This window comes from Phalacrocorax aristotelis, chromosome 21 (genome assembly GCF_949628215.1).
Source record: "Phalacrocorax aristotelis chromosome 21, bGulAri2.1, whole genome shotgun sequence".
NCBI classification, from domain to species: Eukaryota; Metazoa; Chordata; class Aves; order Suliformes; family Phalacrocoracidae; genus Phalacrocorax; species Phalacrocorax aristotelis.
In genome coordinates, this window is record NC_134296.1 from 4,298,417 (window position 1) to 4,322,327 (window position 23,911).

A 23,911-nucleotide genomic window follows, 5' to 3' on the forward strand; every position below is an offset into this window, starting at 1 on the left:
ATCTCGTAGCTGAAGTGCAGCATGGTGAGAAGGGAGAGTTACTATATGCCAAAAAAATTTAAAGAGTACATACAAGTGTGGGAGACAGAGAAAGAGAATATGGGCAGATCGCTTTCCATATAAGGCACAGACCAAACCAGGGTCACAGGGACACTCACCAGCTGGGGAACCGAGTCAGGGTTTGCTCTTCCAATCAGTTCTTCATGCTGGTTTCTCCTGCACTCTCACAAGCTGGAATGGTGCTACACACGCACGCACACAGAACTGCTGCCCGCACCTGTCTAATACCTCCATCAACTGCACTGAACTCTGGCATAAATTTTCAAGGCAGGGAAAAAAAAAGCGGTGATGAGAACACCTCTGTGGAGCCACAGTGGGTTTCATCTCTTTGCCACTAGATTTAAAAAACAAACAAGCGTAAGCACTAAATGACAATGAACAGTCTTGACGTCCACTCTTGATCAGCTTAATACTCAAAGTTCCTATTTGTCTGAGTTTATTTTCTGTTTCCAGTTGTGTATTTAGCTACAGCAATTATCCACCAAAAACAAGTTTACAAAGGATGGTCAACAAACAGGGAGAGCAATAATACAAAGCTCTTAAAGACACAAACAGGATTTGCAGATCTGCATCAGCAAAGAAACCACACAACACAGATTAACTCACAAGACAGAACAGAAAACTCTCCCCCCACCCAATTCATAGCGAAAACCAATTAGGAACCCTACAGAACGCTGAAAATTTCTTAACTGCCATGTCATTTAGGTTTCTTCAAGGTATATGGCATTTTATGAGAGAAATTAAAAAGATTTGCTATTATGGGAGGGTGGGGAAAACCAAACAAAGGAAACACAGAGCATATGACAGTTCTTCAGCACTGGAATCAAACTTTCAAAAATCAAGTGCTTACCAATGATCTGATAAACTAAGCATGTTACCGATTTGCTTTCGCTATTGGTGCCATCAAACTACAAATACAGTAAAAAAGAAAGACAAAAACCAAACCCTAAACTCCATACTATGACTTTTTACCGCACATCATTCACATGAATGGATTCTCAGAAAAGAGCTCTGCAGACTATACCGATTATATGGTATAAAACGCACCCACAAGGTGCCTTTACACATCTCCGGCGTTCCCCTTCAAACCCCATCCTCCCTCCAGAATACAGCCACAACACATATAGACAGGCGTGTTTGTCAAAAGGACCGTGCTCTGATCTGACAGCAGAGTACTGAAGAGCTAGTTACTTAATGTTGACAGCATGGTTCTTAGCGAGTACCGTCGCATAACAAAAAATTCTGTTTGTGGCCAGAAGGTAGAAATTAAATTTTTAATCCTGTAACAAACAGATTAAGTAAACCACAGGCCAGATACGCACGTTGCAAAACTTTTAAAAAAACAAACCCTAAGTGACAGGGCTCCACGGCTCATCATTATCAACCGTAACTACAAACTAACAAATACCTAAGCAAGAGACAGCTCCAATTTCGCTCTGCATAGGGACTGTCAGCTTTAAGTAGAAACTCTAGTGCAGGCAGGTGCTCCGTGGAGGACCAGTGACATCTGGTGGCTTGCTGGGAGAGACTGGGAACCCCCAGCACCCCTGCCTCTTCACAGGCTCCCTGAACACTGCTGGCCAAATTAACTGCTCTGAAGCTTTTTTTGTTGTTGTTGTTGTTACAAGCCACTGCCACTGACAACACAAGTGAGCTACGCTCACACGAAGCACGTGCTCAGCATGCAGCTTCCCCCCTCATCAGTGAGCAGGTTTCTACTTCTGAAATCAAGGGAAATGGGGCTCTCTTGAAACTCTCTTGCTCACAGACTGTAAACTGTGATCTTTATATCTGTGTCTTCAAACACTTCTCCAAGTATTGCTGAAACTTTATTCCAATCCAGGCGGTCAAGTCCACATCCAATCCTGGAAAATAAGACATCAAGACAGCTGTAACTACCTTTTTTGGAGCATACTATGAACAACTAGCTCTTCAGACAGCTACAACTGTATGTGGCTCTAACTCAGCTTACCATAAATCAACATAGTGGAGTTAAAATAAGGAAACAAGCAACTCTATGTTTTGCTATCATTTAAATGCACTAGGAAATGCAAATTTCATTTCCACAATTAAAGAGAACAGTTGGATACTTGGAACTCTCATTTCATGGCAGGGAATCTCTCAAACATCCTTCTCCACGAGAAATGCTGAAGTATTCACATCGCATAACTAATTTTCTTACCTAGGCATGGAAATGTCAGTAACTCCATTGTTTAGACAGTGAGCTTTCATGGCTTCTAAACTCTTTCGCATATTCTCATACGTCGGTTTGTGAGAAACTTTCTTCTTCGTAATCTAAGCATAAATGTAAAGGGTCAGTTGTGCCTTTGGTGTGATCACTGCAAGCTTTTATTTAAAAAAAACCAACCACCACAAAACAACCACCACATTCCACTACACTCTGAAACTGCACACCCAGACTTGCTACTGTGAAGGTATGCTGGTTTTGGCTGGGTAATTTTCTTCGCAGCAGCCAGCACGGGGCTGTGGTTTGGGTTTGCGCTGGACGCAGCGCTGATACCCCGGGATGGTTTCGTTCCAGCTGAGCAGGGCTTGCACAGAGCCGAGGCCTTTTCTGCCTCACACCCACCAGCGAGGGGCTGGGGGGGCACAAGGGGCTGGGAGGGGACACGGCCGGGACAGTGACGCCAACTGACGCCAGCGCTGTCCCACACCGTGCGGCATCGTGCTCAGCACACAGAGCTGGGGGAGGAGGAGGGGGATGCGGTGAAGGCATTTGTCTTCCCAAGTCACCATCACGCGTGATGGAGCCCTGCTGCCCTGGGGATGGCTGAGCACCTACCTGCTGAGGGGAAGGAGTGAACGAATTAATTGCTTTGCTTTCCTTGTGCTTTACCTATTTTACTTTACCTATTAAACCATCTTTATTCCAAATCCATGAGTTTTCTCGCTCTTACTCTTCCAATTCTTTCCCCATCCCAACACGGGGGAGTAAGCAAGCAGCTGTGTGTGGCTGAGCTGCCGGCTGGGGTTAAACCATGATGGAACGGAAAAAGAACTGTGTTTCACAACTTAAAATAGTATAATTTAGCAGCTAGTTCTGTCAATTTAAAGTTTAAATACACATGCACAAGAGAGCTTGGCTTCTCCTCAAGTAGCAGTACTTGAGTAATACACCTCACACCTCTTACCTAGAGGAGCATACTCAAAAAACGCACAACTATTAAAGCCCTCATCATCATATCTGATACAATTTAGTTACAGGGAAGTGCCTGAGTAATATCCCCCTTACCAGGTAGTAAATATATCGGTCCTCTCTTTGGAGAACTGCCACCTCCCCAGTTTTCTTTTCTAAAGTGAAGAAATGAAGAAGGTATTTTTAAAACAGTTACACTCCACTACATGATCCCCCCTGCACCCCAAGTAGTTTGGAATCCCCTTACTGCTGGAAATCAAGGTTTTCCCTTCAGCTCCTGCATGTCCACCCCACGTGTATCACTCACGTTGATCCAACAGCTCTTGTACGCCTCCAAACTTTTTCTTAAAAAGAACAGCTATGCCTGCACCCATGCGACAGTCCTCGCTGATACAATGAGCCAATGAGTCCGTCTGGGGGCATGAGAACAGGTCCCCCTTAACACACTTGATCTGGAGAACAACACAAGCAGAAGAGGAAATAAAAAATAAGCTGAGTGCAGACGCAGATAAGAGAATACTCAGGTAACAGGGAATTTGGCAAGCCTGTACAGTAATGAGTGTAAGGCATCAAGCTTAAGATGGAGTTCACAAGTAAATGAGTTGGCCCGAACTATGAACCCAACAGAGAGATAACCACCTTTTCTACAAGATCAGTTATGAGTATCACATGCCAGCTCAGCAGTTAATTTTACAAAATCAATGCTTAAAAAGCAAGCTTATGTAATAGTACAACTGGCTTACGGCGCACCTTCACCACGCTACCGCTGTGCCAGTGCTGGATATCACCATTTAGTTAAGCAGGTAAGCTCTGTGCTGTCATATTAATACCTTCATTGCTAACATATGCACAAAAGCACAAGAAATTTAGCAATATCAGCCACTTTCCTCCAAAAAGCTACATTGTACAGCCAGCTGTCATGTTATTATGGTGACAGGAAGGTATCTCTAGAGACACACATCACAGCAGTAGCCCAGATAACTCATTTTCTACGCACTCTCTCCTCCTGATCCTTGGAGAAGTGGGTGGCCATGGTAACGTGGGCTACGGTGAAGACTCCTGCAGCTGGAAAGACGACAGAGAGAAAAACAACAGTTATTAGGAATCCCAAACTAGGCAATAAGCTGGTGTACCAGGTGCAAAACTGAGGCTACTTTGTCTATGGGACAGCTCAGACAATCAAGACACCTCCTGAGAAAAGGAGGCCGGTACCCCCAAGCAGCGCGGTGCAAGCTGCCCTGTTGCAGCCCCACAGCTCCAGCCCATGAGGTGCCTGCAGGCCCCAGTCCAGGGTCACCACACCACCAGCAGCCACAGGCCTTCCATCCTATTCCGAGTCACCCCTGCCCCTTCAGGAAACCCTCCAGCAGCCCGCACCCGCGGACGCGGTGTGAAGAACGAGCGACCGGGCCGGTGCTTTGGCCACGAAGAGCCTCCCCAGCTTCCCCCACATCGGCTCCGCCACGGCGGCCCTACCGCCACGCAAACATGGCGGCCGTTCTCGCCCCTCTAGGCGGGCTGGAGGAACGCCCTCTCTATGGTACTCGCCCAGAACATTCCGAAGCCGACCCTGCCGTCTCTTCGGCGCGTGCGCAAAACGCTCAAATGAGGAGCCTAGAGGAAAGAGGCGGAGCTACAGTCGGCGCTTGCGCATTGCTGGCGGCGGCGGCCCCGGAAGGCGCGCGCACCGCCTGGAGCGCAGGCGCAGTAACCGCGGCTGGGCAGGGCGCAGGGGGGCGGGGTCATCCGGGGCGGGCGCGGCCGTGCGCCTGCGCCGCCCGCGCCCGCCCCCTCCCTTCCCTTTGTTCGGGGTTGGACGCCATTTTGCGCGGCGGCTGAGTGGAGGCGCTGATTGGGTTTCGGGGACCGGTAGCGGAGCCAATCAGCGCGGGACCCGAACCGGGGGAGCGAGGCACGGTGAGTGCGAGCAGCCAATATGGAGCCCCCGAGCGCCGGCCCCAGCGCCGGGATTGGCGGGGCCGAGTGACCAGTCAGGAGGCCGCTCGCAGGGCCGGGGCCGGCCGGCCGGGCGCCGGGGGAGGCGAGGGGACGAGGCCCGGCTCCGGGGAGGGGGGGGTACCGGGAGGAGAGGGGCTGAGGGCGCCGGGCCTCGGGGCGGGCGAAGCCCACCGGGAGGCGCGGGCGCGGGGCCGAGGGTAGCAGCGGTGGAGGAGAAGGGCGCGGCCGCAGCCTGGGCGGCTGAGGGGAGGCGGGCGGCGGGCCCGGCCTCCCGTGGCGGGGACAGGCCTTGCCCGTGTGGGGCCGCTGGGACGGGAGCCGGCAGGGCCCCGCCCTCCACCGGCCGGGCGGGCGGGGGGAGCGGAGCGGGCGAGCCTCCCCGCCGGCCCTGCTGACAGATGGGCCGCGGGCAGGCCGGGCTGCCCCTCCTCCTCCTCCCCCTCCTCCCCGCCTTGCCCGGGGGAGGTGGGAGGAAGCCGCCGAGTGTGCGCCGAGCGCGGATCGCTGCCCCCCCTTCCTCCTCCCCGGGGTTGCCAGCGGCGCCGGGGTGAAGTGAAGCCGGGTGTTGCACGGTCACCGTCCCGCCTTCCCCCGAACGCACCTGGACGCCAAATGTCGCCAGCCACGTCCTCCTCTGCGAGGAGGAGCCGCCCTTCTTGCGGGAGCGAGGGGCCCCGGTGCTGCCTTGCTTTCTCCGCCCTGAGCTGCAGGGTATTGCCTCGCCCGCCTGAGCACAGCGTGCTCTGCCCGCCGGGAAGGGCCCCAGGAGGTCCGAGCTTTCTGCGATTAAATAAAGACGTGAACTCCTTGAAAGACATGTACGTTTGGTGAGGAGGTCGGGAACACGAGTTGGGTACCGCATGTTTTATTCTGCCAAACAGCGGGAGATAAGGTTGTGGCCAGTCTGTGCTGTTCAGTTAAACCCCGTCTTTGGCTTTGCGCGGGTGTCTGTCCTCCCCTGGTGTCCCTGGAGGGCAGCGATCATCCGGGTGGATTGACAGGGTCTGCCCTAGAAACTCCTGCCAATTTAGCGACGTTGCTTCAGGGTGCAACACGTTTTAAAATGATGCTTTTGCACTAGCGCAACCCCTAGCACTGTTTAGCATGCTGGTTGTTCTTAGCGTAGCTTATTTGCCAAGAGAACTGCTGTTGATGTAGCTTCTGTAGCCTCATATGTATATATATGCGGATATGAATATATACTGCTAGAACTAGAACACTTAAGTCATTCTCAGTGGAGAGAAGGGCCTAGTGAGGAGGAGCCGGCTGGTGAGATCAGCTGTGGGAGGAGTGTGCCGCTGAAGTAGTATCACTGGTCTTCAAAATTTAACTTGGATATAGTAACGCTCGTGCTCTGTTTTAATGAAGTAATCCCTTGGAGGGCTGCGATCCAGCACATGTAAAATCTCCTGTTTGTAGCTTGGGCTTGCCACAGCTGGTGCAGAGAGTTAGGGTTACGGTGCTGCTAATATTTTAAGTAAACAACACGGGGGCTTGATACGGGGTCTGTGAAAGAGTATTTCCAAGTAGAGGTATGCCTGAGCTTCATCATTGGCGTTGGTGTTGAAGTAGAGAACTTTTGGCAAATACTGTTTACTGGCAGCCTGTGCTTGCTATTGCAATACTTCCCTGAAGAATGAAATGTGGGAGGTAATTTCTGCCCTAAACACCTCTGGGCCTGTCAGAAAGCAAGTACAGACTGCAGAATTGAAATGAGAACCTTGGTAGGCAGTATCATCTTCAGAAAGGATGTTTATCTTCTTTTATTCTGGCAGGGTGTGAAAAACGCTTACTAAATGGGCCAAGGGTAGAGTTAAAATTGCAGTAAAATGTAGTGCCTTTCAGTGCTGTGACTCAGATTATCTTTGTGGTCTCCAGGGTTAGCATCATTGCATCCTTACTCTGAAAAAAAGATCTGATAAGGACTGAGAAGGTTCTTAAATCATTACGGCGGAGTATTAAGCCCCCTGTAACGAGCGAGCTCCTGGTCTGTCATGATACATACTGGTTAATCGCTTATTTTTGTAGGTAAGCAACATTTGGTGTTAACATTCAGGAAAACAACAACATGTAAAATATTGCGTGTTTTCTTAGGTCACGGTGAGGAGTAATTTGATGAAAAAATGAAGTGTTATTAAGATAAATGCAAGACAGCGAAGTAAAAAGGATGTTTCAAAGGTAAAGAGCAGGAAGTGTGAGAGGCGTCATTACAGCAGTAACCACAGCAACAGTTACAGTTAAAGTTGTGAATAAGTTTTGCATGCATGTCTTTGAAAAGTGAAGGGATCTGATTTTTTGTTGCTTTAGATTTCAAAGATCAAAGTTATAGGCTGCTTTTCTACTAATGTAGCAGGTGCTTGTTCAGTCGTAGCATAAATCAAATACCTCATTAAAAGTAATAGTAAGAATTCTTCCCTTGTTGATAACTCAGAAGAAATGTGAGGGAGAAAGGAGGTAATGGAACTAAGTGTTTTATTTCAACAGTGTGTTCTTCATATGTGTAGGCAAGGGTCCAAGAAAGGAGCAGCAGTAAAAGGATGGGAGCAGTAAGAAGTCTGCTGGCTATTTTAAAAACACATGAAAGCAGGAAGAGAAGAAAGAGGTGAAGAGGGAGTGCTGCGTAGTTGGGGAAGGAAAGACAGTTTCGCTTAGCTTTGCTGAATTCTTGAAACGTAGTTTGGTTTTACACCTAAACTTGGTGCTCTGTGAGTTGTTTAGTGGTAATGCCCTTCTCCTCCACCCATATGCAGTGCAGGCAACTGTCCAGCCCAGAATACTCAGGCTCGAGGGGTAAAGCAGGAAGAGAAACAGGTTCATAGCTGCTATTTGATTCACTGAAGATAATGACAGAACTGAGATTGAGATACTCTTTGCTTCTCGGTCATGTTATGTGTTTTTGAAATTACAGTTCTGTTTCGTTAATCAATGAAAGTAAGGTGACGTTATGAAGGAGGTAGGTCCTTGATTAAACAGCGGCTCTTACCGTGTGATTCTGACCTCGGTGTCAGCAGGTGGATTGCTTTTCAGCTATTGTAAGATAATACTAGTCTTCAAACCTTGGGACAGTAATCACATGCTTTTTTAACTTGTCTTGCCAGATACGCAGGCTAAGGTGTGCCTTTTAACGGATCGGAACTGAAGCACTATGGAGCAGTACACCGCGAATAGTAACAGTTCCACGGAGCAGATCGTTGTGCAAGCTGGGCAGATTCAGCAGCAGGTATGGAAAGCGATAACGGGTGAGCTGGCTTTGCCAGCACTGAGTTACAAATCGTTTTGTACTTTTCAGAGCTTCACAGAACCAGCAAGATGCTTCATGATGCTGTCTGGATATGTGTTTACCTGACTTCTGATCAGTGGTCAGTGGTCAGTGATCTGACTTGACTTGAAGTCAGAGTAAATATGTTGTTTTAAAAAAATACTTATTATTAAATTAAAATTGCAGGCATACAAGTTACCAGATCTCAGGGTAGCAGGGAGTTTGCAAACTGGTAATGACATGAGGAGAATAACAAGCCCTCTTTGAAAATGGAGGACATGGAATATTAATACAGACAGTTGTCCACAAGGAACAATGTAGGTTCCTCCCAAAACTGAAATAGTTTTTGTTCAAGCCCACGGAGACTTTCTCAAAAGAAGTATTTCTTGAGATCCTTTGAGAACTACAGGTGGATCAAAACGAACACATAGTTCAGGAGTTGCAACAAAACATGCAGCTTTGGATGAATTAGTCTGTTCCAGAAAGAAGTTTCTAGTTAATGTTACAATGTGCAGATGAGTAGGGCTGGGTTTTTTTAAGGACTTAGAGATATATACTGTTGTTAAGCTTCACCCATTCAGATATAGTAATGCATTTTCAGATGAGTTGTGCTGGTGCTGAATTTTTGTTGCAGCTTATGTTCGTTCTAGTTCAAGGCAAGAGGAGTTTCTTAGCTTGTCATGGAAATTAATGAGCCACTGGATTATGTTTTCAGTGAGAGATGCTTTCCTTTGTCATCACCATTGACCAGCTTCTCCCATTGAATTTACCTGAAGTCACCTTTGAGTCAGAACAAGATTGTATTTGAGGTTAAAAAATTATATATTAAGAATTATCAAAAATACCTGTTTCCAGCAGATAACCAAAGATATATCTAGTTTTATTGACACTTTGTAGGTAAAAGGGAGGTAAAAACTTACCTTGGCTTGTTTCTTTTTTAGTACGTGCTCTTAAAGCTTGTGTTGTATTTGACATGAAATGTTTTTCTAAAATAAATTTTTTTAACAGGTCTGTTGTAGAACAGCTTTTAGTAGAGAGATGTCCTTCATCTCCCAAATGCTAACACAGTTAACGCAGATTATTTTGGGACTCTTACTAAAGAGGCTAAAGATAGAAAAGACTTTGATTTAACTGCTCTTGCAACCTCGTAAGATTTTCCTTCAAGGTCAGTGGCGGGAAGACATTGGTGCAGGGGTGACACAGATGAAGCTTAGACTGTAGTCACCTGTGCTGCTGTTCTGTGCAGAAAGGAATTTATGGCCTTTATTGTAGCTAACAAGTCTGACAAAAATCTGGAACCCCTTCACAGTAAGAAACCGGGGCGGTGAAAGGAAACATTAAGTAGAAAGGCAGCAGCTTAAAACACTGAAGCTGAGATTCTGAATTCTGCAAAATAATCTCTCATGTTCTTTGTAAGTGATTTTTGTTCAGGATATTGAAGCCTGTCAGTATCATATGCAGTTTTGTTGGTATTCCATTCTTAGTTCTACTAAACGGATCCACATTCCTTATGTTCCGAGAGCAGCGCGTATGAATTTTACATTCGCCCTCTTCCAGCAAAGTGTCGTCGTCTCTTGTCAGAGCTGTGCATTTCCATGTTTCAAGCTATTCCTGTTCCTATTCCCAGCAGCAGGGTGGTGTCACTGCTGTCCAGCTGCAGACTGAGGCCCAGGTGGCATCCGCCTCAGGCCAGCAAGTCCAGACCCTCCAGGTAGTGGTGATCTCTCTAATTGTGTTTGTGAGCACTGCATGACTCTCACCATCGCCACATATCTAATGCTGTGTTTTTTCCAGAGTTCGAAATAGGAACAGGAAAATTTGTTAGCAGTAGTATCTGTGCTTTACACTAGCTGTAGGGTTTTCCATGAAGAGCATGGGATTACAGTTTTTCATTGGGTCTCAGGTGCATGCCGGAAACCCCAGTGCCTTCCTGAATTCCTGCTGCCAAAATGGGACTGAAAGTGGTTGAAATGGGACTTAAAAGGAAAAAACACCAAGATGAGGAAGTAATAGCCAAGAGATGTAACCCAAAGATTTCCTGTAGTTGCAAGGAGATTAGAATTCTGATATCCACTGTGAGGCATTCTGTGTCTTCACCACATGAAAGAAAGACAGAGGTGGTGGGTGACGTGTGAGCTTGAGGAGTGAAACTTTCTTATCTGTGATTAAAAACAGCACCTGGGGGCAATATTGGCCTCTGCAGGGTTGAGACATCTGATTTCTTAGTTATGTGTGAACAGCACAGGGCAACCCAGGAGAAGTATCTATCCTAACAGTAAATACATCACAAATCGGAAAGAAATGCAAGGTTATTTCAAACCCTGATTTGTTTCAATGTGAAGTATTTTCTCTCTCGCAAACCTCATTTCATTAGCTCACATAGGAGGCTTTTAAACGAGTTGATAAACCCTGGATACTCGTAGTTTAGTAGTGCATTTTTCACTCAGTATTTTGGTTTTGTTTGTTTTTTAATTCTTCAGAGGAGGAGAGTTCCAAGAGGCTAGAACGGTCTTGCCAGGTGTAAAGTTGAACACAGCATTTTTTATGTTCTGAGTTAAATTATGAAAAGCTGGCTGCCTTGAATTGCTTGGGTCACTGTGGCCTCCTGGTCATCGTTATGTGCCCTCCCCTTTTTTTTTTTTGTTTGGCTTGCTCTAATACATTAACAAGAATCCTGGAATGTATCACTTTTCTGCTTATTGGATATTGTACTGCTGACTGGGCTTCTCTGTGGCTGACACGAGCATGCTTATCTCTCCCTCTGTGTTGTAATTCAAAACAAGCACTACCAGTTTTTCTTAGGGGCTCGTTACAAGGTAGAGGAACAGAACAGTGTCGCGAGGGTATTAGGTGACCTGTAAAGTCACAATATTCTATGCAGGGCATTGATCACTGACGTACAACTGTGGTTCTTCCCGTAGTTCAAATTCCCGAAGGTATTTGAACTATGCAAAGTGACGCTTTTTTTAGGTAGTTCAGTATGTGCTGAAAATCTGCACTGATGATGAGTCTGGTATTCTACAGTGGTTGGAGAGTGAGCTTTCGCTATTGCACATTCTGGAAATTTACAGGTAGAAAACCCAAGGACTCAGTGACTTTTTATCGTGTTGTGTTGCTCTTGTTTCTAAACAACTCAGCGTGGTAAAGAGTGATTCCCTCATTCCTAAGACTCATTTCACATTTAAGCTGTGGAGATATGGTATTTTCAGACATATATTTTGGGGAGTTTGGGAACTTAGCAGGTAAAGGTGGTTAAACAGAGAGGTTTTCCCCTTGTTTTTTTTTTCATTGGCACTTTTTCCTAGTGACCAGAGACATATCTGGTCTAAGAGTCCAGAGAATCTTATGCAGAATTTACAAATCCATTGTCAGCCTTGTTGGTCCAAGAAGCGGCTGCTGTTCATTTTCTTTCACTCTTCCTTATTGAACTACATTTTGTGTTGTTATAATTTCACTTAATAACCATGAAAAGATTCTCTAAGAACATCATGTGCTATATCCGTTAGGAAATGGAAATGTAAGCATGTAGTTGGAGAGAGCTGAAGCTACTTCAGAATCTGTCAGAATAGCTTATTTAGAGCTTTTTCTCATTAGGAACCCCAATTAAAGATTAGTAATGGTGATGTGGATAATGAATTTTCTTTTGTTACACTTTGCTCTCGGGCTGTGCATGAAAGTAGTTATTGTGTCTGAAAAATTTAGCCATGCTTTTCATGCTTTATTGCGATTAGACTTGCAAGTTTTGGTTAGACTGCAACAGGAAAAAATAATTAACTAAATCCACTAGCCATCACGGAAGAAGTTTTAGAAACTAAAGATGCTTGATGCTGATTATGAACCCAGGTTAGTGACTGTTGCTCAGGTTCTCTGGTCACCGCATTAAAATAGGTAAGCATTTAGCCTCATGCGGTAGCCATTTCAGTTTCTGGCTTCAAATCACCAGACTTTTCATTGTTCTGTTTGTTTTTTCTGCTGTTTCCTAGGTCCAGGGTCAACCACTAATGGTACAAGTAAGCGGAGGTCAGCTGATCACATCGACTGGCCAGCCGATCATGGTGCAGGCTGTGCCCGGAGGTCAGGGCCAGACAATCATGCAAGTCCCGGTTTCTGGAACGCAGGGGCTGCAGCAGGTGAGATAATCCTAATTTTATTTAAGATAAATTGCAGAGAATGAACTGTGGTGTTCTCACCTTGTCAGATAGTACATTTGCCTCGGCACTCTGAAAGTATTAACTGGGCAAAGATGATTGTTCTCCAGCTGTGGATCTGGCAGTGAGCTGCGTGTTAAGAACGCAAGGAAAATTCTTTGTGTATTTGATTTTTGTATTTTATGGGATGGTGCAAACCTTTTTAAACGTAGTCCATTAAAATACAACTGGAGTTTGGGGGTTTTTGTTTGTTTGTTTTTATACTTACTTTAGCTGGCCCTTACAGTATAGTTGGTGATCTGGTGCCTACTCAATTTATGGCTCAGAAAGAGGTTTTTTATATAGCTATTTATTTAAGAAAGCTTCTTGAAAATAACTCTTGTGCTTGAGTTCTTCTAATATGTGATGGCTGAAGGTGAATTTAAGCATTTCCATTTCACAGAGGTAATACTGTAGAAGGTATAGAAGATGGATTTTATTAGAAGCAATTATTTTGAAATATTTGTCTGAAAGACAGTTTTTAATTTTAAACAGGTGCTCGAAGCATGTTCCTCAAAAGCAAAGGGAAGAACTGTTACAGTGACATAACAAAAGTGTGCTAGTGATTTGAGAATGGGGTTTAGGGATCAAGGTCAGCACAGTCCAGGAAGGCACATGATGTCTTGGTATTTTGAGAGGTTTATTTAGTGTTCATTTAAAATTTCTTTTGTTGAAAAACAATTTATTTTGTGTTAGGCTCTTTACAATCTGTTTGTTGGAGGAAAATCCATAACTGGGTTTTTAAGCACAAGCTTCAAACCATATTCCAGTTCCTCTTTTTTTTAATCTAAGAAATGTTCCACATTGGTGGAAAGACTTCTCTGCAAAGCTGAGGACAACTTTTATATATATCCAGTAGTACTTCTGAATGTTGGATAATTAACACTCTACAGATATCTTAAATCTTAGTCCTCTTGTTTTTTTTCATTCACCTGAGTATTGTTATTCCTAGTTTCATGTGAATAATTTCTTTTGACTGTTTTATTGTATAAGCAGTGGAGAAGTGCTAGCGCATAATGCCAGTAGTATGTTATGTTTTCTCTATTCTGTATGGTTTTGACTTTGTGTCACAGGGAGGAATAAATAAAAACTCTTCATGTGAAAGTGGAAAAAGAGAAGAATCAGTGCTTTCGTTTTCTTTGCAACAGTAAATCATCCTCAGAGATGATTTGGTAATGCTGAGGCCAAGGAGGGAGAAATAAGAGGCGTAGTTAATGTTCCTTTCTGACTCTTTCTTCCACAGATTCAGTTGGTCCAGCCAGGTCAGATTCAGATTCAAGGTGGGCAGGCTGTGCAGGTACAGGGGCAGCAGGGCCAGACCCAGCAGATCATTATACAGCAGCCACAGACTGCAGTTACTGCTGGCCAGACACAGGTAACTGCACCAGCATGAAAGGGTTTTCTTGAGAGAAATAGGAAGAGAAACTTTCCAAATGACTTAAGGTGTGGTTAAGTAAAAAAAGGGAAAAAAAAACCCAAATGAGGAATTATTAATATTGAGGAGAACTTGAGAATAAATTTCATATTTTTGTAGTATTTTCATACATAACTCTGGGGCAGAATAAATAGATTGCATGTTTTTATCCATTGTGTTTCCGTATTTTACTGGTTCATGGTTGTTTTTGTCTATTAGTTGAAATTTGAAAACATCAAGTATTGCTAATTTCAAACTTGCACCATTTTGTGAAGTAGTCTAGTCATACCTGGGCTTTCTGCTGATCCTTTTGTTTAGGACCAAAATTAAATTTCTGAGCAGAATAATTCTTCCTCTAATGTATTCATAGTGAGACAGGAAACCTAAAACTTGTTTGTTTCAATATTAAGTACTACAGCGTTAGGTGAAGTGTTATGTGTGCTTTAGGTGTTTTATCTACAGTTCAATTGGTTTGTGCTCCATCCTATTTCTTGATGCTGGTAATAAAGCAAAAGAAATAGATGCCCGAAACACCTTAAGCACCAAGTGTTAATTCAGGAATTGTAAAATTTGAAAAATAAGCTGTTTGTAAAGTTACTGTTTCTTTGTTTTGTTTAGACCCAGCAACAAATAGCAGTTCAAGGACAACAGGTAGCACAAGCAGCTGAAGGCCAGACCATAGTCTATCAGCCGGTTAATGCTGATGGAACTATTCTCCAACAAGGTATGAGCTTTGGTGTGAAAAAGAGTCAGGACTTCTTAATATCGCTTCGATAGGTTTTTATTGCCTTGTAATTATTGTCGGAGAAAACACTGAGTTGCAACGCTAGTAGTGTTGCGAGTGCTGTGATACGAATTGTTGGCAGAGTGAATGGAAGGAGAGATGCTCATGTTGTTATACAGGAATTCGGCCTGCGGCTCTTTCCCCAGAAACATAAAATATGGTTCTTTTCTTTGGCAAGGGCTATTAGAATAGAAACACTTAAGTTTGCTTTTACACCTTAGGGTACATTATCTCTTATCTGACACTGGGATTGCTGTGCAGGTACAAATGCAGACAATAAGAAGTATAAGGGGCAGAGATGGAATTTAGTGAATAACTTGCAATGCTTTTCTAAATCTTTTTGCATGTTATGGAAGGATGAATGAGTAAAACAGAAGTGGGACTAATGGTGTTCCCTTCTTTTTGTGTGCGTGTTTTTGGGTTTTTCTTTTTTTTTTTTTTCTTTTGTGTTTTATTTTCTTAAAGTTACAGTCCCTGTTACAGGCATGATCACCATTCCAGCAGCCAGTTTGGCTGGAGCGCAAATTGTCCAAACGGGAGCCAACACCAATACAACCAGTAGTGGGCAAGGGACGGTCACAGTGACGCTGCCGGTTGCTGGAAATGTTGTCAATTCAGGTGGAATGGTTATGGTATGTATTTAACTTTCTGTTGGTTGCCTTAAAGGTTGAGGTTTAAGACGTCTGTACACAAGCTGTTGTCTGAGATTCATGTCACCTTAATATGTTCAGTCTTCTCAGTAGCTACCATTGGTTTAAAGTTTAAACAATGTGTTTTCAGTTTCAATGGCCTGTGTCCTATTGTGGTCTATGTGTTCTGTACTTTCTTGCTCCCACAGCCGATTATTGAGATCAGAAATCTAGAAACTGAAATTCAAAATAAGCTGTTCACTGATAAATAGAGGTTTAAAAATACTGAATCAACTATTGTTTTTCTGGAGAATTCCTTAGTATTTGTTCTTCTGATTCATAAGAAGGCTTTTTTTGCCAATTCTTATTTCTTTGTAGTGTGATATCTTTCAATGTGAATTTTATTGTTCGTCCCCACTAGGTGTCAGCAGCTCTGCAAGTAATATTTGCTTAAGAAATGCTCTGAAATTATCATATAAATTAAATAAGTGATAACCAAAAAGAAAGGGAAGCAATGGGCATGTCCTGTATGCTTAATTGTACAAGAAGCAGTAACATGGTCATAGAATTGTATATTGAATTGAAATTTTACCATTATCAGAAAAAAACCCAAGCAGAACTGATATGTAATTGATTTGTTTAAATTTGTTCTGCAGTTTGAGAACAACTTTATTACTCCTTTCAGTTTAAGTAGGTGCATTATCTGAACAAAACCCAAACACTTTCCACTTCAACTTTTTTTTAATTACCTTTTTTCATTCACTTTGTGTTCTGAGCTGGAAGCACTAAAAACATCTTCTCTGCACAGATGGTGCCTGGAGCTGGATCAGTACCAGCTCTCCAGAGAATACCTTTGCCTGGTGCAGAAATGCTGGAAGAAGAGCCCCTCTATGTAAATGCCAAGCAATATCACCGGATCCTCAAGAGGAGGCAGGCACGTGCTAAGCTTGAAGCAGAGGGAAAAATTCCCAAAGAAAGAAGGGTGAGAATATAACTCCGATCTAATACAGGGTTGCTCCGTGAGAAACGCACAGAAAACCCCCGGTGCTGGAAAACGAGGACTGGAATCTTAGTCGTCTTAGATTTTTTGTTTGGTTGGTTGGTTTGTGGTTTTTTTTGTTCATGAGCTACATCAGAGTAGTTTCTTTAAGTCACTTGGTGGCAGTCCTCCTTCCTTTGCATGCTTTTTATTGTTGAATATGTATGTAGCTGTATTACAAATGGGCATTTACTGGAAACACTTTATCTTCAGGGAAGGGTGAGGACTGGATAGGCTTTTCTAGCAGTCAGGAACTTACCCTACTGAAAGAACTGAACCAGAAATAGCAGGCTGGTCCCTCATTACTTCTTTCATATTGTTGCAGAAATATTTGCATGAATCTCGGCATCGTCATGCCATGGCTAGGAAGCGGGGAGAAGGTGGACGTTTCTTCTCACCAAAGGAAAAAGACAGCCCTCATATGCAGGCAAGTAGAATTTTGTCTGTTCTTTGGAACTGCCTCTTTCAGTTTTTTCCGAATACACTTTAGAGGTGTCTTTGTACTGTTTTGTTTGTTCTTTTTTGGGGCTAGGCTGCTGACCTTTGTCCCTCTCAGCCTTTGACTTTGTTTCAGGCATTGTAAAGAAACCTTCGGTCTCACTTTTTGTAGACAGCAACTGTCTATTTGCCTTGAGTAATAAAATGATAATAATATTGATAGAAATGTATTCACTTTGTTTTACAGAGAATGCTTGTATTTGTTTGTCCTAAGAAATAGTCTTTGCAGCCTTTCTGGTTGCATACCATAAGCATTTTTTTTTAGGACATGAATTAAAGATGGAGACACCTTATCTTACATCTGATGGAAAACTAAAAAAAATGAGAATTTCTGATTCTTAGCTGCACATTGATTTACATTAAAAGTGCAAGTCAGGTTTTCAAAGGAGGGGACACAGAGTAGAACTAGCTAATTCTGTTATTGATTAGTGCTTTAAAGCAGTCCTGTGGCTTTAGCAGAAGGGTATTGCTTATTCTGAAGTCGAGTCCTTCCCAAATACTAGACCAGTACTAGATCTTCCCTATTACCAGAAACAGCACATTACTAAGAACTGTTAGGATTTATATATCTCATTCTCTTACACTGGCCTGTAAAACCCAGGAAAAATATGACATGTTTAGAGATCAAGGGGTGGGGGGGAGCAGGAGTATCTCGAGTATCTCCTCTTGATAGGCTTGTACATGATTCTCTCTGCTGTTACAGAAAACTGTTGAAGTTACATCATGATATGTATTTTGAATCTGTAGGATCCAACTCAGGCCAATGAAGAAGCAATGACACAGATGATCAGAGTCTCCTAACCACTGCTTAAAGAAAAAAAAATAACTGAATAGAATTCCCGTCCCTTCTGCAAGCCTGTCCTACCTTTCCAGTGTATCAAGCAAGTCTTTTAGTGGGACAATCGCCATATCACAGCCTACCCTTTTCTACAGAACAAGCACCATGTTTTCAGTATGTGGTTGAGATTTTAACTGCAGGTGACTCAACAAATAGAAACTTACCGACTTCCTTGGTATACTCTTCTGATCCAGCGCACGGATTTCGGAGTCTGACTGCTCATGTCGGTTTGTTTATTTTTTTCCTTCTTTTAAACATCTCTTGCATTGATTGGCCATGGGTGAGAGTGTGCCACTGACTCGGTGATCAGCAATAACTCTGGCATGCTGAAGCAGGGCCAGCAAAGACCTCTTGGAGTTATGGCCCTTCTCTACAGAGACATAATCCAGTTTATAGCAACCAGCACTGACCTGGCTGCACCACAGTACTTTGTTTTCCCAGCAGAGACTTGTTATTTACATCCAGTCCTTAGCCCTGTGGACGTTATTGTCAACTGAACGGTTCCCTGTTGTTGCATCTGCACTTCTGACACTGGCAGAAACTGAAGGGGGTTCTTCTAAGTTCCACCTTGTAAAATATGTAAACAGCAAGCTCTCTTCTGGGAAAAGTTCAGCCTTCCAGTCACAATGATAGAAATGTTTCAAGATTATTACAGGACTTGATATATTGTGTATCTGCTCCAAGAAGTAAGGGGGAGAGGGTGATCTGGGGATAAGGATTTAAATAGTAAAAGCAATCTCTTGGTGTTTTTTGGTATGTTTATTGCCAGTGGTTGCTAGTATAAAAAGGATTAAAACTTCTAAGTGAGTCTCTTCCAAAGGATTTCTTTTTTTAATCTTCCTTCTAACTTGCAAGTCCAGTGCATGGTTCCTCCAAAAGAAATAAAATCTGCAGTCTTGGAGTGACAGCACTTGACCATCTTTGTGACAGTGTTTCTTAAGGTCTGCTCTAAATCAGTTCTACAATCCTCTCATTCTATACAGAGTGAGGGATTGTTTCGTGACAGCGGAAGCATAGGGCAACTCAACTCAGCTCATCCTGAGGTAACTGAAGGACTGTTAAACAAATGAAGGCAGATATGGATGAACCTTTCGGGCTTTTTATAGACTATCCTCTTTAGATTAAAAAAAAAAAAAGTGGCACTTAATGAAAGAGGAGTACTTACATTTTTAAAAAAGGATTTTTTTTCATGACCTGTTGCTGGCTCCTGGCTGAGTACCTTGACAAGACGTCTCTTTAATTCCATAGCTCATTACAGGTTTTAAGCTTGCTCCATTCTTATGGGTTTGCAATTTGGCCATTGAAGCTGCAGTTCATAAGCATTTTAACAGGTAATACTTGCATCTTTCCATGCCTGTCTCCTCCCATCCTGAATGAGTTTCACAGGCTCTCTGTGTATCACCTGCATGTTATAGTCCCATCTTTTCCAATTTCTGTGTTCTGGAAAACATAAAACTGCATCATGGCAGTTAAGCATGGGATTGGAAATACTGCCAGGCATTGTTATTGAGGGAGGTGATTATGAACCTGAATAGGTAAAGGAGCTGAGGGTGGGCTGTTTTTGAGGAAAGCATCCAAGGATGGGAGAAACTGGTTTAAGGTCAGTGAACTCTGCTTTCAGGTGACAAAAGAAGTAAATGAAACTTGAAAAATACAACGCATATTATCTCCCTCCTATGTTTTCCCTATTTACTGAAAGTGTATGACTAAATGCAAAATGGAGGACAAATTAGCAAGTTGTAGAACACTGGGAGGATATAAGAAGACAGATCCTATTTACTCTGGATGAAAGGGAAAAATACTAGACCTAAGAGTATGAGAAGATGGAAAGGGATGCGAGAGGAGGGAGCAGAAATGTGGAGAAATGTTAGATTCTACATTACTAGCAGGCAGTCTTAGAGGAAAAGTATGACTGTCTAGACACAAAGGATGATGATGTTTAGGTCAGCCATCTGTGGAGGTGTGTGTAGCTAGTGAAAGAACGAAAAAGAAAGGCAGATTTGGTATTTGTAGTTAGGCAGCTGGGTTTTCTAAATGGGGGTTAGTTCATTTCCTTTCTGAATTTTTAGTTCCATGTTCTTACCGTTACCACAGCTGATGTGGTAAACTGAAGCTGAGAAAGAAACTGTTCGACGCGCAGTGACACCTGCAGCTATGGGAGGAGGTGGCCTCGTTCTTGACATGCAAATAAATCTTCTTCCTTCCCATTTTGTCTTAAATTATATTAGTCACCTAACACTCTGCTCACAAATTTTACATTAGGATTTTTTTCTAATGGTTCAAAAGGCATTTGTTTACCTCTGATTGATGGCATCTTTGGTGCCTTTGGTTGCTTCTGCCTTAAAATGCTTGGCCAATTAGAGCATGGTGCTTATTGTCTTCAGTTGGCAACTATAAAATCCTCACCTAGCATTTCTTGTGAGGTCACCCATTTCAGGAAATATGTAGCTCTCTTCTAGTGAAGGAATAATAAAAAAATTTGCTTTAGTTGAATTTGCAGCATTATTGTAAATATTTTTTTAGATCATCTGTACATTTTGTCAGTGGAGCATTCATGTGCTGGAGGAACATTTCTGTGCTGGAGTAACACAGCCTCTGCGTAACACTTCTGCTCTTCAACTGATGGCTAATCTCTGGAGACCCCCCCTCTGAGAGTTAGAAGTTAGGGAAGCAAGATTATTGCTGACATATGTATTTTTTTTTAATGAATAATTACTTCTTTTCTTGAAGAACTTGTAAACTTCTTCAAAGCAGCTAGAACTTTTTTTCCCAATGAGCCCTTCATATATAGGTTCTCTGATCCGTTGTTGTAGAATGTGTATTAAGACCTATGGATTTGTGTTATATAGGAAGTCTTATCGTTAATACTTTAAATAGTGATGTGAAAGCCTGAGTGCTACTGTCATACTTTTCATTTGCTTTAGGTTATGTGTATTCATTTCTAAAAGTAGTGTTTGCTTAGTGAGATTGGAATTATCGGTCAACACCATGTTACCAAAAAAGTCTGCTTTCTTTTCCTGGGTAAATTTGTTGAATTGGAGACATCATCAGGTTCAAACCTCTCTAGTAATTAAATGAGAATTCTTTCTGGATTGGCTATACTTGAGCAAAAACTCCACTTCTGGAGTGTATAAAAGAGTGGGTGAGGATAAAAGATGAGGCTTGAGGAGAACAAGAAATGTGGTTGATTGACCCAGAGAGCACTGGAGCAGCAAACCGATCAAAAAAACAGTTTTATGAGTGTGAAGAATGGGATGTGGAAAATGGTCCTCAAGTGATGCTAAATGGCTTTAAGACCTTGCATGTTAAAGGGGGGTGGGGGAGAAAATCTTTTCTTTGTGAATGGGTGTGGGAGGGTACTGAAATTAATGTAATGTAAGGCAAAGTTTGTATATAGTTAAAAGTTTATAATTTTTTTTATATGATGCATTTTTTCAAGTGTATTTTGGTCTTTAATAGATGCAATTGTAAGTACTGTGTACACTATCCAGCTAATAAAAATTTATAAACCGAGAACAAGCTTTGTCTCTGTTTTTCAGACCTTTTGCTCTTTTCAGTCAAGTGGCAGCAGTGACATGGAGTGGTGAGGAGGGAGCAGTGAGGGCTGGCGGTGGTTTTAGTGCCTCTGAGAAACGCCTAGGCAGCTGGCGAGCTTTCCTGCCCTCCGTGAAAGCAGGGAGGAGAAGGGGTCAGCTCTGCCTTGGGGGATGGTTAGGTGTGCCTGCTGCACTTGTGGCCTGTGGGGAAGGGCCCTGACGCCTTGGTGTTCATCTTTGCTCCATCCCCATCCTGCCATCTTCCTGCCTGAGGGGACTGCGCTGCCTGCCCTTGGGGCCTGGCTGCTGGAGTGCTGGAAGCTGATTGGCTGAGGGACACCGGGGTGACTGACCTTGGGTGTTTATTGGATGGGTGTTGCTCTGGGGCACCTCTGATTGGCTGGTGGAGAGGGCCTCCATCTTACCCTGCCACTCTTCCTCACAGGCGGAGGTAGCGCCTCAAGATGGCGGCTGTAGGGTGCAGGAGCTTGATTGTTTTGAGGAAGGGCTGCAGGAAGGATGAAAGAAGGCCTTGCCTTTCAGCTCTGAGCCCAGGGAAGCTGCTGTGACCCTCTAGGAGTGGGGAAGTGGCCACGCTGAGGTAGGGGAGGGAAGGAAGGCTGCTTTGAGCTGGCCAACGTTGCTTTTGTGTGTCCTTCAAGTGTGGGGAAAACATTCTATGGGCCTGGGCTGGGAAGAAAAGGATGTGTGACAATTATTGCTTCAAAGAAAAATTACCATTCTAATCATTAAGGGAAATATGCCTAGTAGTCACACTAGGTCCCTTTCATTGCTAGCCAGCTCCCATGTATCTGTTGGCATAATGCTCAGCATGCCTCGGTGACGTTTCAGTCTGTGCATGCTTGCTGCAGGATTCATTGCATTGAGTAATTATCCCAGAAAGGCCATGCAGAAGAATCCAGTGATTATAGAGAAGCTGCCCTGAAGCATGAGGAGTGTCCTATGGGTGCAGCCATGGAATCTCTACAGGGTTGCCTAAGTGTAAGAGATGACAGTCCATGTTACCCAAAGATGAATATGTCCGTCTTTCTAAAGACATTCATTCCTTTATGTTCTTGGTTACGTTCCAGAGGGGCAGTTTCTTCTTGTCCCCAAATGCCCAAGTATCATGGTATTATCTTTTTTGGCCAATACGACTGAATGGACACCCTTAGAAAGAGCTTATTTCTTGTGTTTTGGCACAAAAGGAAGTTTTAAGAGAATTGGGCAGGCTTTGAAAGGTTTAAGAGATAATTTCCATGTCTGCCTGCTAATCCCTCTCAGGCATGCTGTTTCCTCCACACATGCTGCTCAGGAACTCTCAACAGTGTTGTAAGTTAAACATTCAATACGGTAACATAAGTACTTTCATCAAGGCCGAGGTCCTGCGCTGTTAGTATTGTTGAAACAGTTCCTCTGTATGTTTACTGTTTGCAAAGCTCTTTGGGTTAAAAGCAGCCATATAGATAAGCAAAACATTATGTTCTGCCTATTTTTTTTTTTCCTGTATTCTTGGCATAGGCACTCTCTTAGAAGGGAGACACTGAACTTCACAGGTTTTTGTGGCTATATGCTATGTTCTTGAAAGAACAGTAGTCACTACCACAGTTCTGGGGCCTGGTTTTGCCCTCACTGGTACAAAAGCTTCTCTCTACTATCAGAGGTTGAAACTACGTGTGAATATTGCTACCTGGTAACAAACAGAACAAAAAAGGCAAAGTTTTACCACCAAAAGTTATTGTTTTTCTTCCTCCTGCAGTGGATGTCTTAATGGTGTTTTCCAAATAAACCAACTCGGTGACAACTTTACACTATCCATAAAACAGCTTGGAAATACTGGATGAGTGTGTGTTTAGCGACACTGGAGTGGTCCCAGAGCTTCAATGGTAAACTGAACTTCTAATGGCAGTTATAATGGGGCATAACCATACCGACTAAGTTAACTGCCTAATTAGGGGCTATGGTGTCCCCATAGCTGAGATGGAAGTTTCTCCAGCAGGCAGTTCAGAGCATCCGGTTAGGTCCTGCTGTTTGGATATATCTTCTGAAGATACCTCTTTGCCCTTTGCTGAATGTACAGGATCTGGCCTCCTAAGTCAAGACACTGTTATGCGCTGCAAAGCCCCCACAGGGTGGCAGTCAGAGTGGGTCCTGAAGAAAGCTGGCCTGGTTTTCTGTCACTGCATTGCTGGCAGTTCTGCAGTCACAACGAAATGCAGGAATGCTGGAGGTGTGATTGTTAGCAAACAGAGCGGAATAAATCCTCAAGGACCTCACAGCTGAAGATTTGCAAATGCAAAAGAGCATGAAGGGCAGTGGCCCAAGGGGAGTAAGCAGGTGTTGTAGGCCCGGAGGGAATGCCCTCAGCACATAATAGGTTATCTGATTACAAAGCCACTCAGATATTGATTTTTATAGCTTTTTGCTTTTAATTTGAAATTTTTTTCAATTTCGTAACAAGAACAGGAGCAGACTAAAGTGTTCCCTCACTTTAGAGACAAGTTCCTCTCTCTGCTAATCTTGAGCGAGTCGTGGTTGCCAGGATCTTGCC

General features: G+C 43.5%; 2 protein-coding genes across 25 annotated transcripts; one reads left to right on the forward strand and one right to left on the reverse strand.

Annotated features, from left to right (window-relative positions):
* Positions 1–461: 461 nt before the first annotated feature.
* On the reverse strand, positions 462–6,281 carry OARD1 (O-acyl-ADP-ribose deacylase 1). 5 transcript variants are annotated; one of them, XM_075115455.1, is made up of 7 exons: positions 5,778–5,899; positions 4,792–4,831; positions 4,215–4,282; positions 3,525–3,669; positions 3,314–3,372; positions 2,243–2,355; positions 462–1,925 (listed from the first exon to the last, which is right to left on the reverse strand). In XM_075115455.1, the coding sequence occupies exons 3-7, from the start codon at positions 4,248–4,250 to the stop codon at positions 1,823–1,825; spliced, it is 456 nt and encodes a 151-aa protein (XP_074971556.1). In that variant the 5' UTR covers positions 4,251–4,282; positions 4,792–4,831; positions 5,778–5,899; the 3' UTR covers positions 462–1,822. The 5 variants fall into 5 exon arrangements, 4 of the variants coding, with proteins under 4 accessions (XP_074971556.1, XP_074971558.1, XP_074971557.1 ...); XR_012663912.1 differs by having other exon boundaries at positions 1,321–1,925; positions 3,465–3,669; positions 5,778–6,281; XM_075115457.1 differs by lacking the exons at positions 4,792–4,831; positions 5,778–5,899 and adding an exon at positions 4,694–4,789.
* NFYA (nuclear transcription factor Y subunit alpha) lies at positions 5,013–21,343 on the forward strand. 20 transcript variants are annotated; one of them, XM_075115434.1, is made up of 10 exons: positions 5,013–5,134; positions 8,275–8,396; positions 10,063–10,149; positions 12,419–12,565; positions 13,866–13,997; positions 14,655–14,760; positions 15,286–15,452; positions 16,258–16,431; positions 16,814–16,915; positions 17,734–21,343. In XM_075115434.1, exons 2-10 carry the CDS (start codon positions 8,322–8,324, stop codon positions 17,785–17,787), a joined length of 1,044 nt encoding a protein of 347 aa, XP_074971535.1. In that variant the 5' UTR covers positions 5,013–5,134; positions 8,275–8,321; the 3' UTR covers positions 17,788–21,343. The 20 variants fall into 20 exon arrangements, with proteins under 20 accessions (XP_074971535.1, XP_074971540.1, XP_074971538.1 ...); XM_075115439.1 differs by having other exon boundaries at positions 15,304–15,452; XM_075115437.1 differs by having other exon boundaries at positions 10,063–10,146.
* The last annotated feature ends 2,568 nt before the right edge of the window (positions 21,344–23,911 follow it).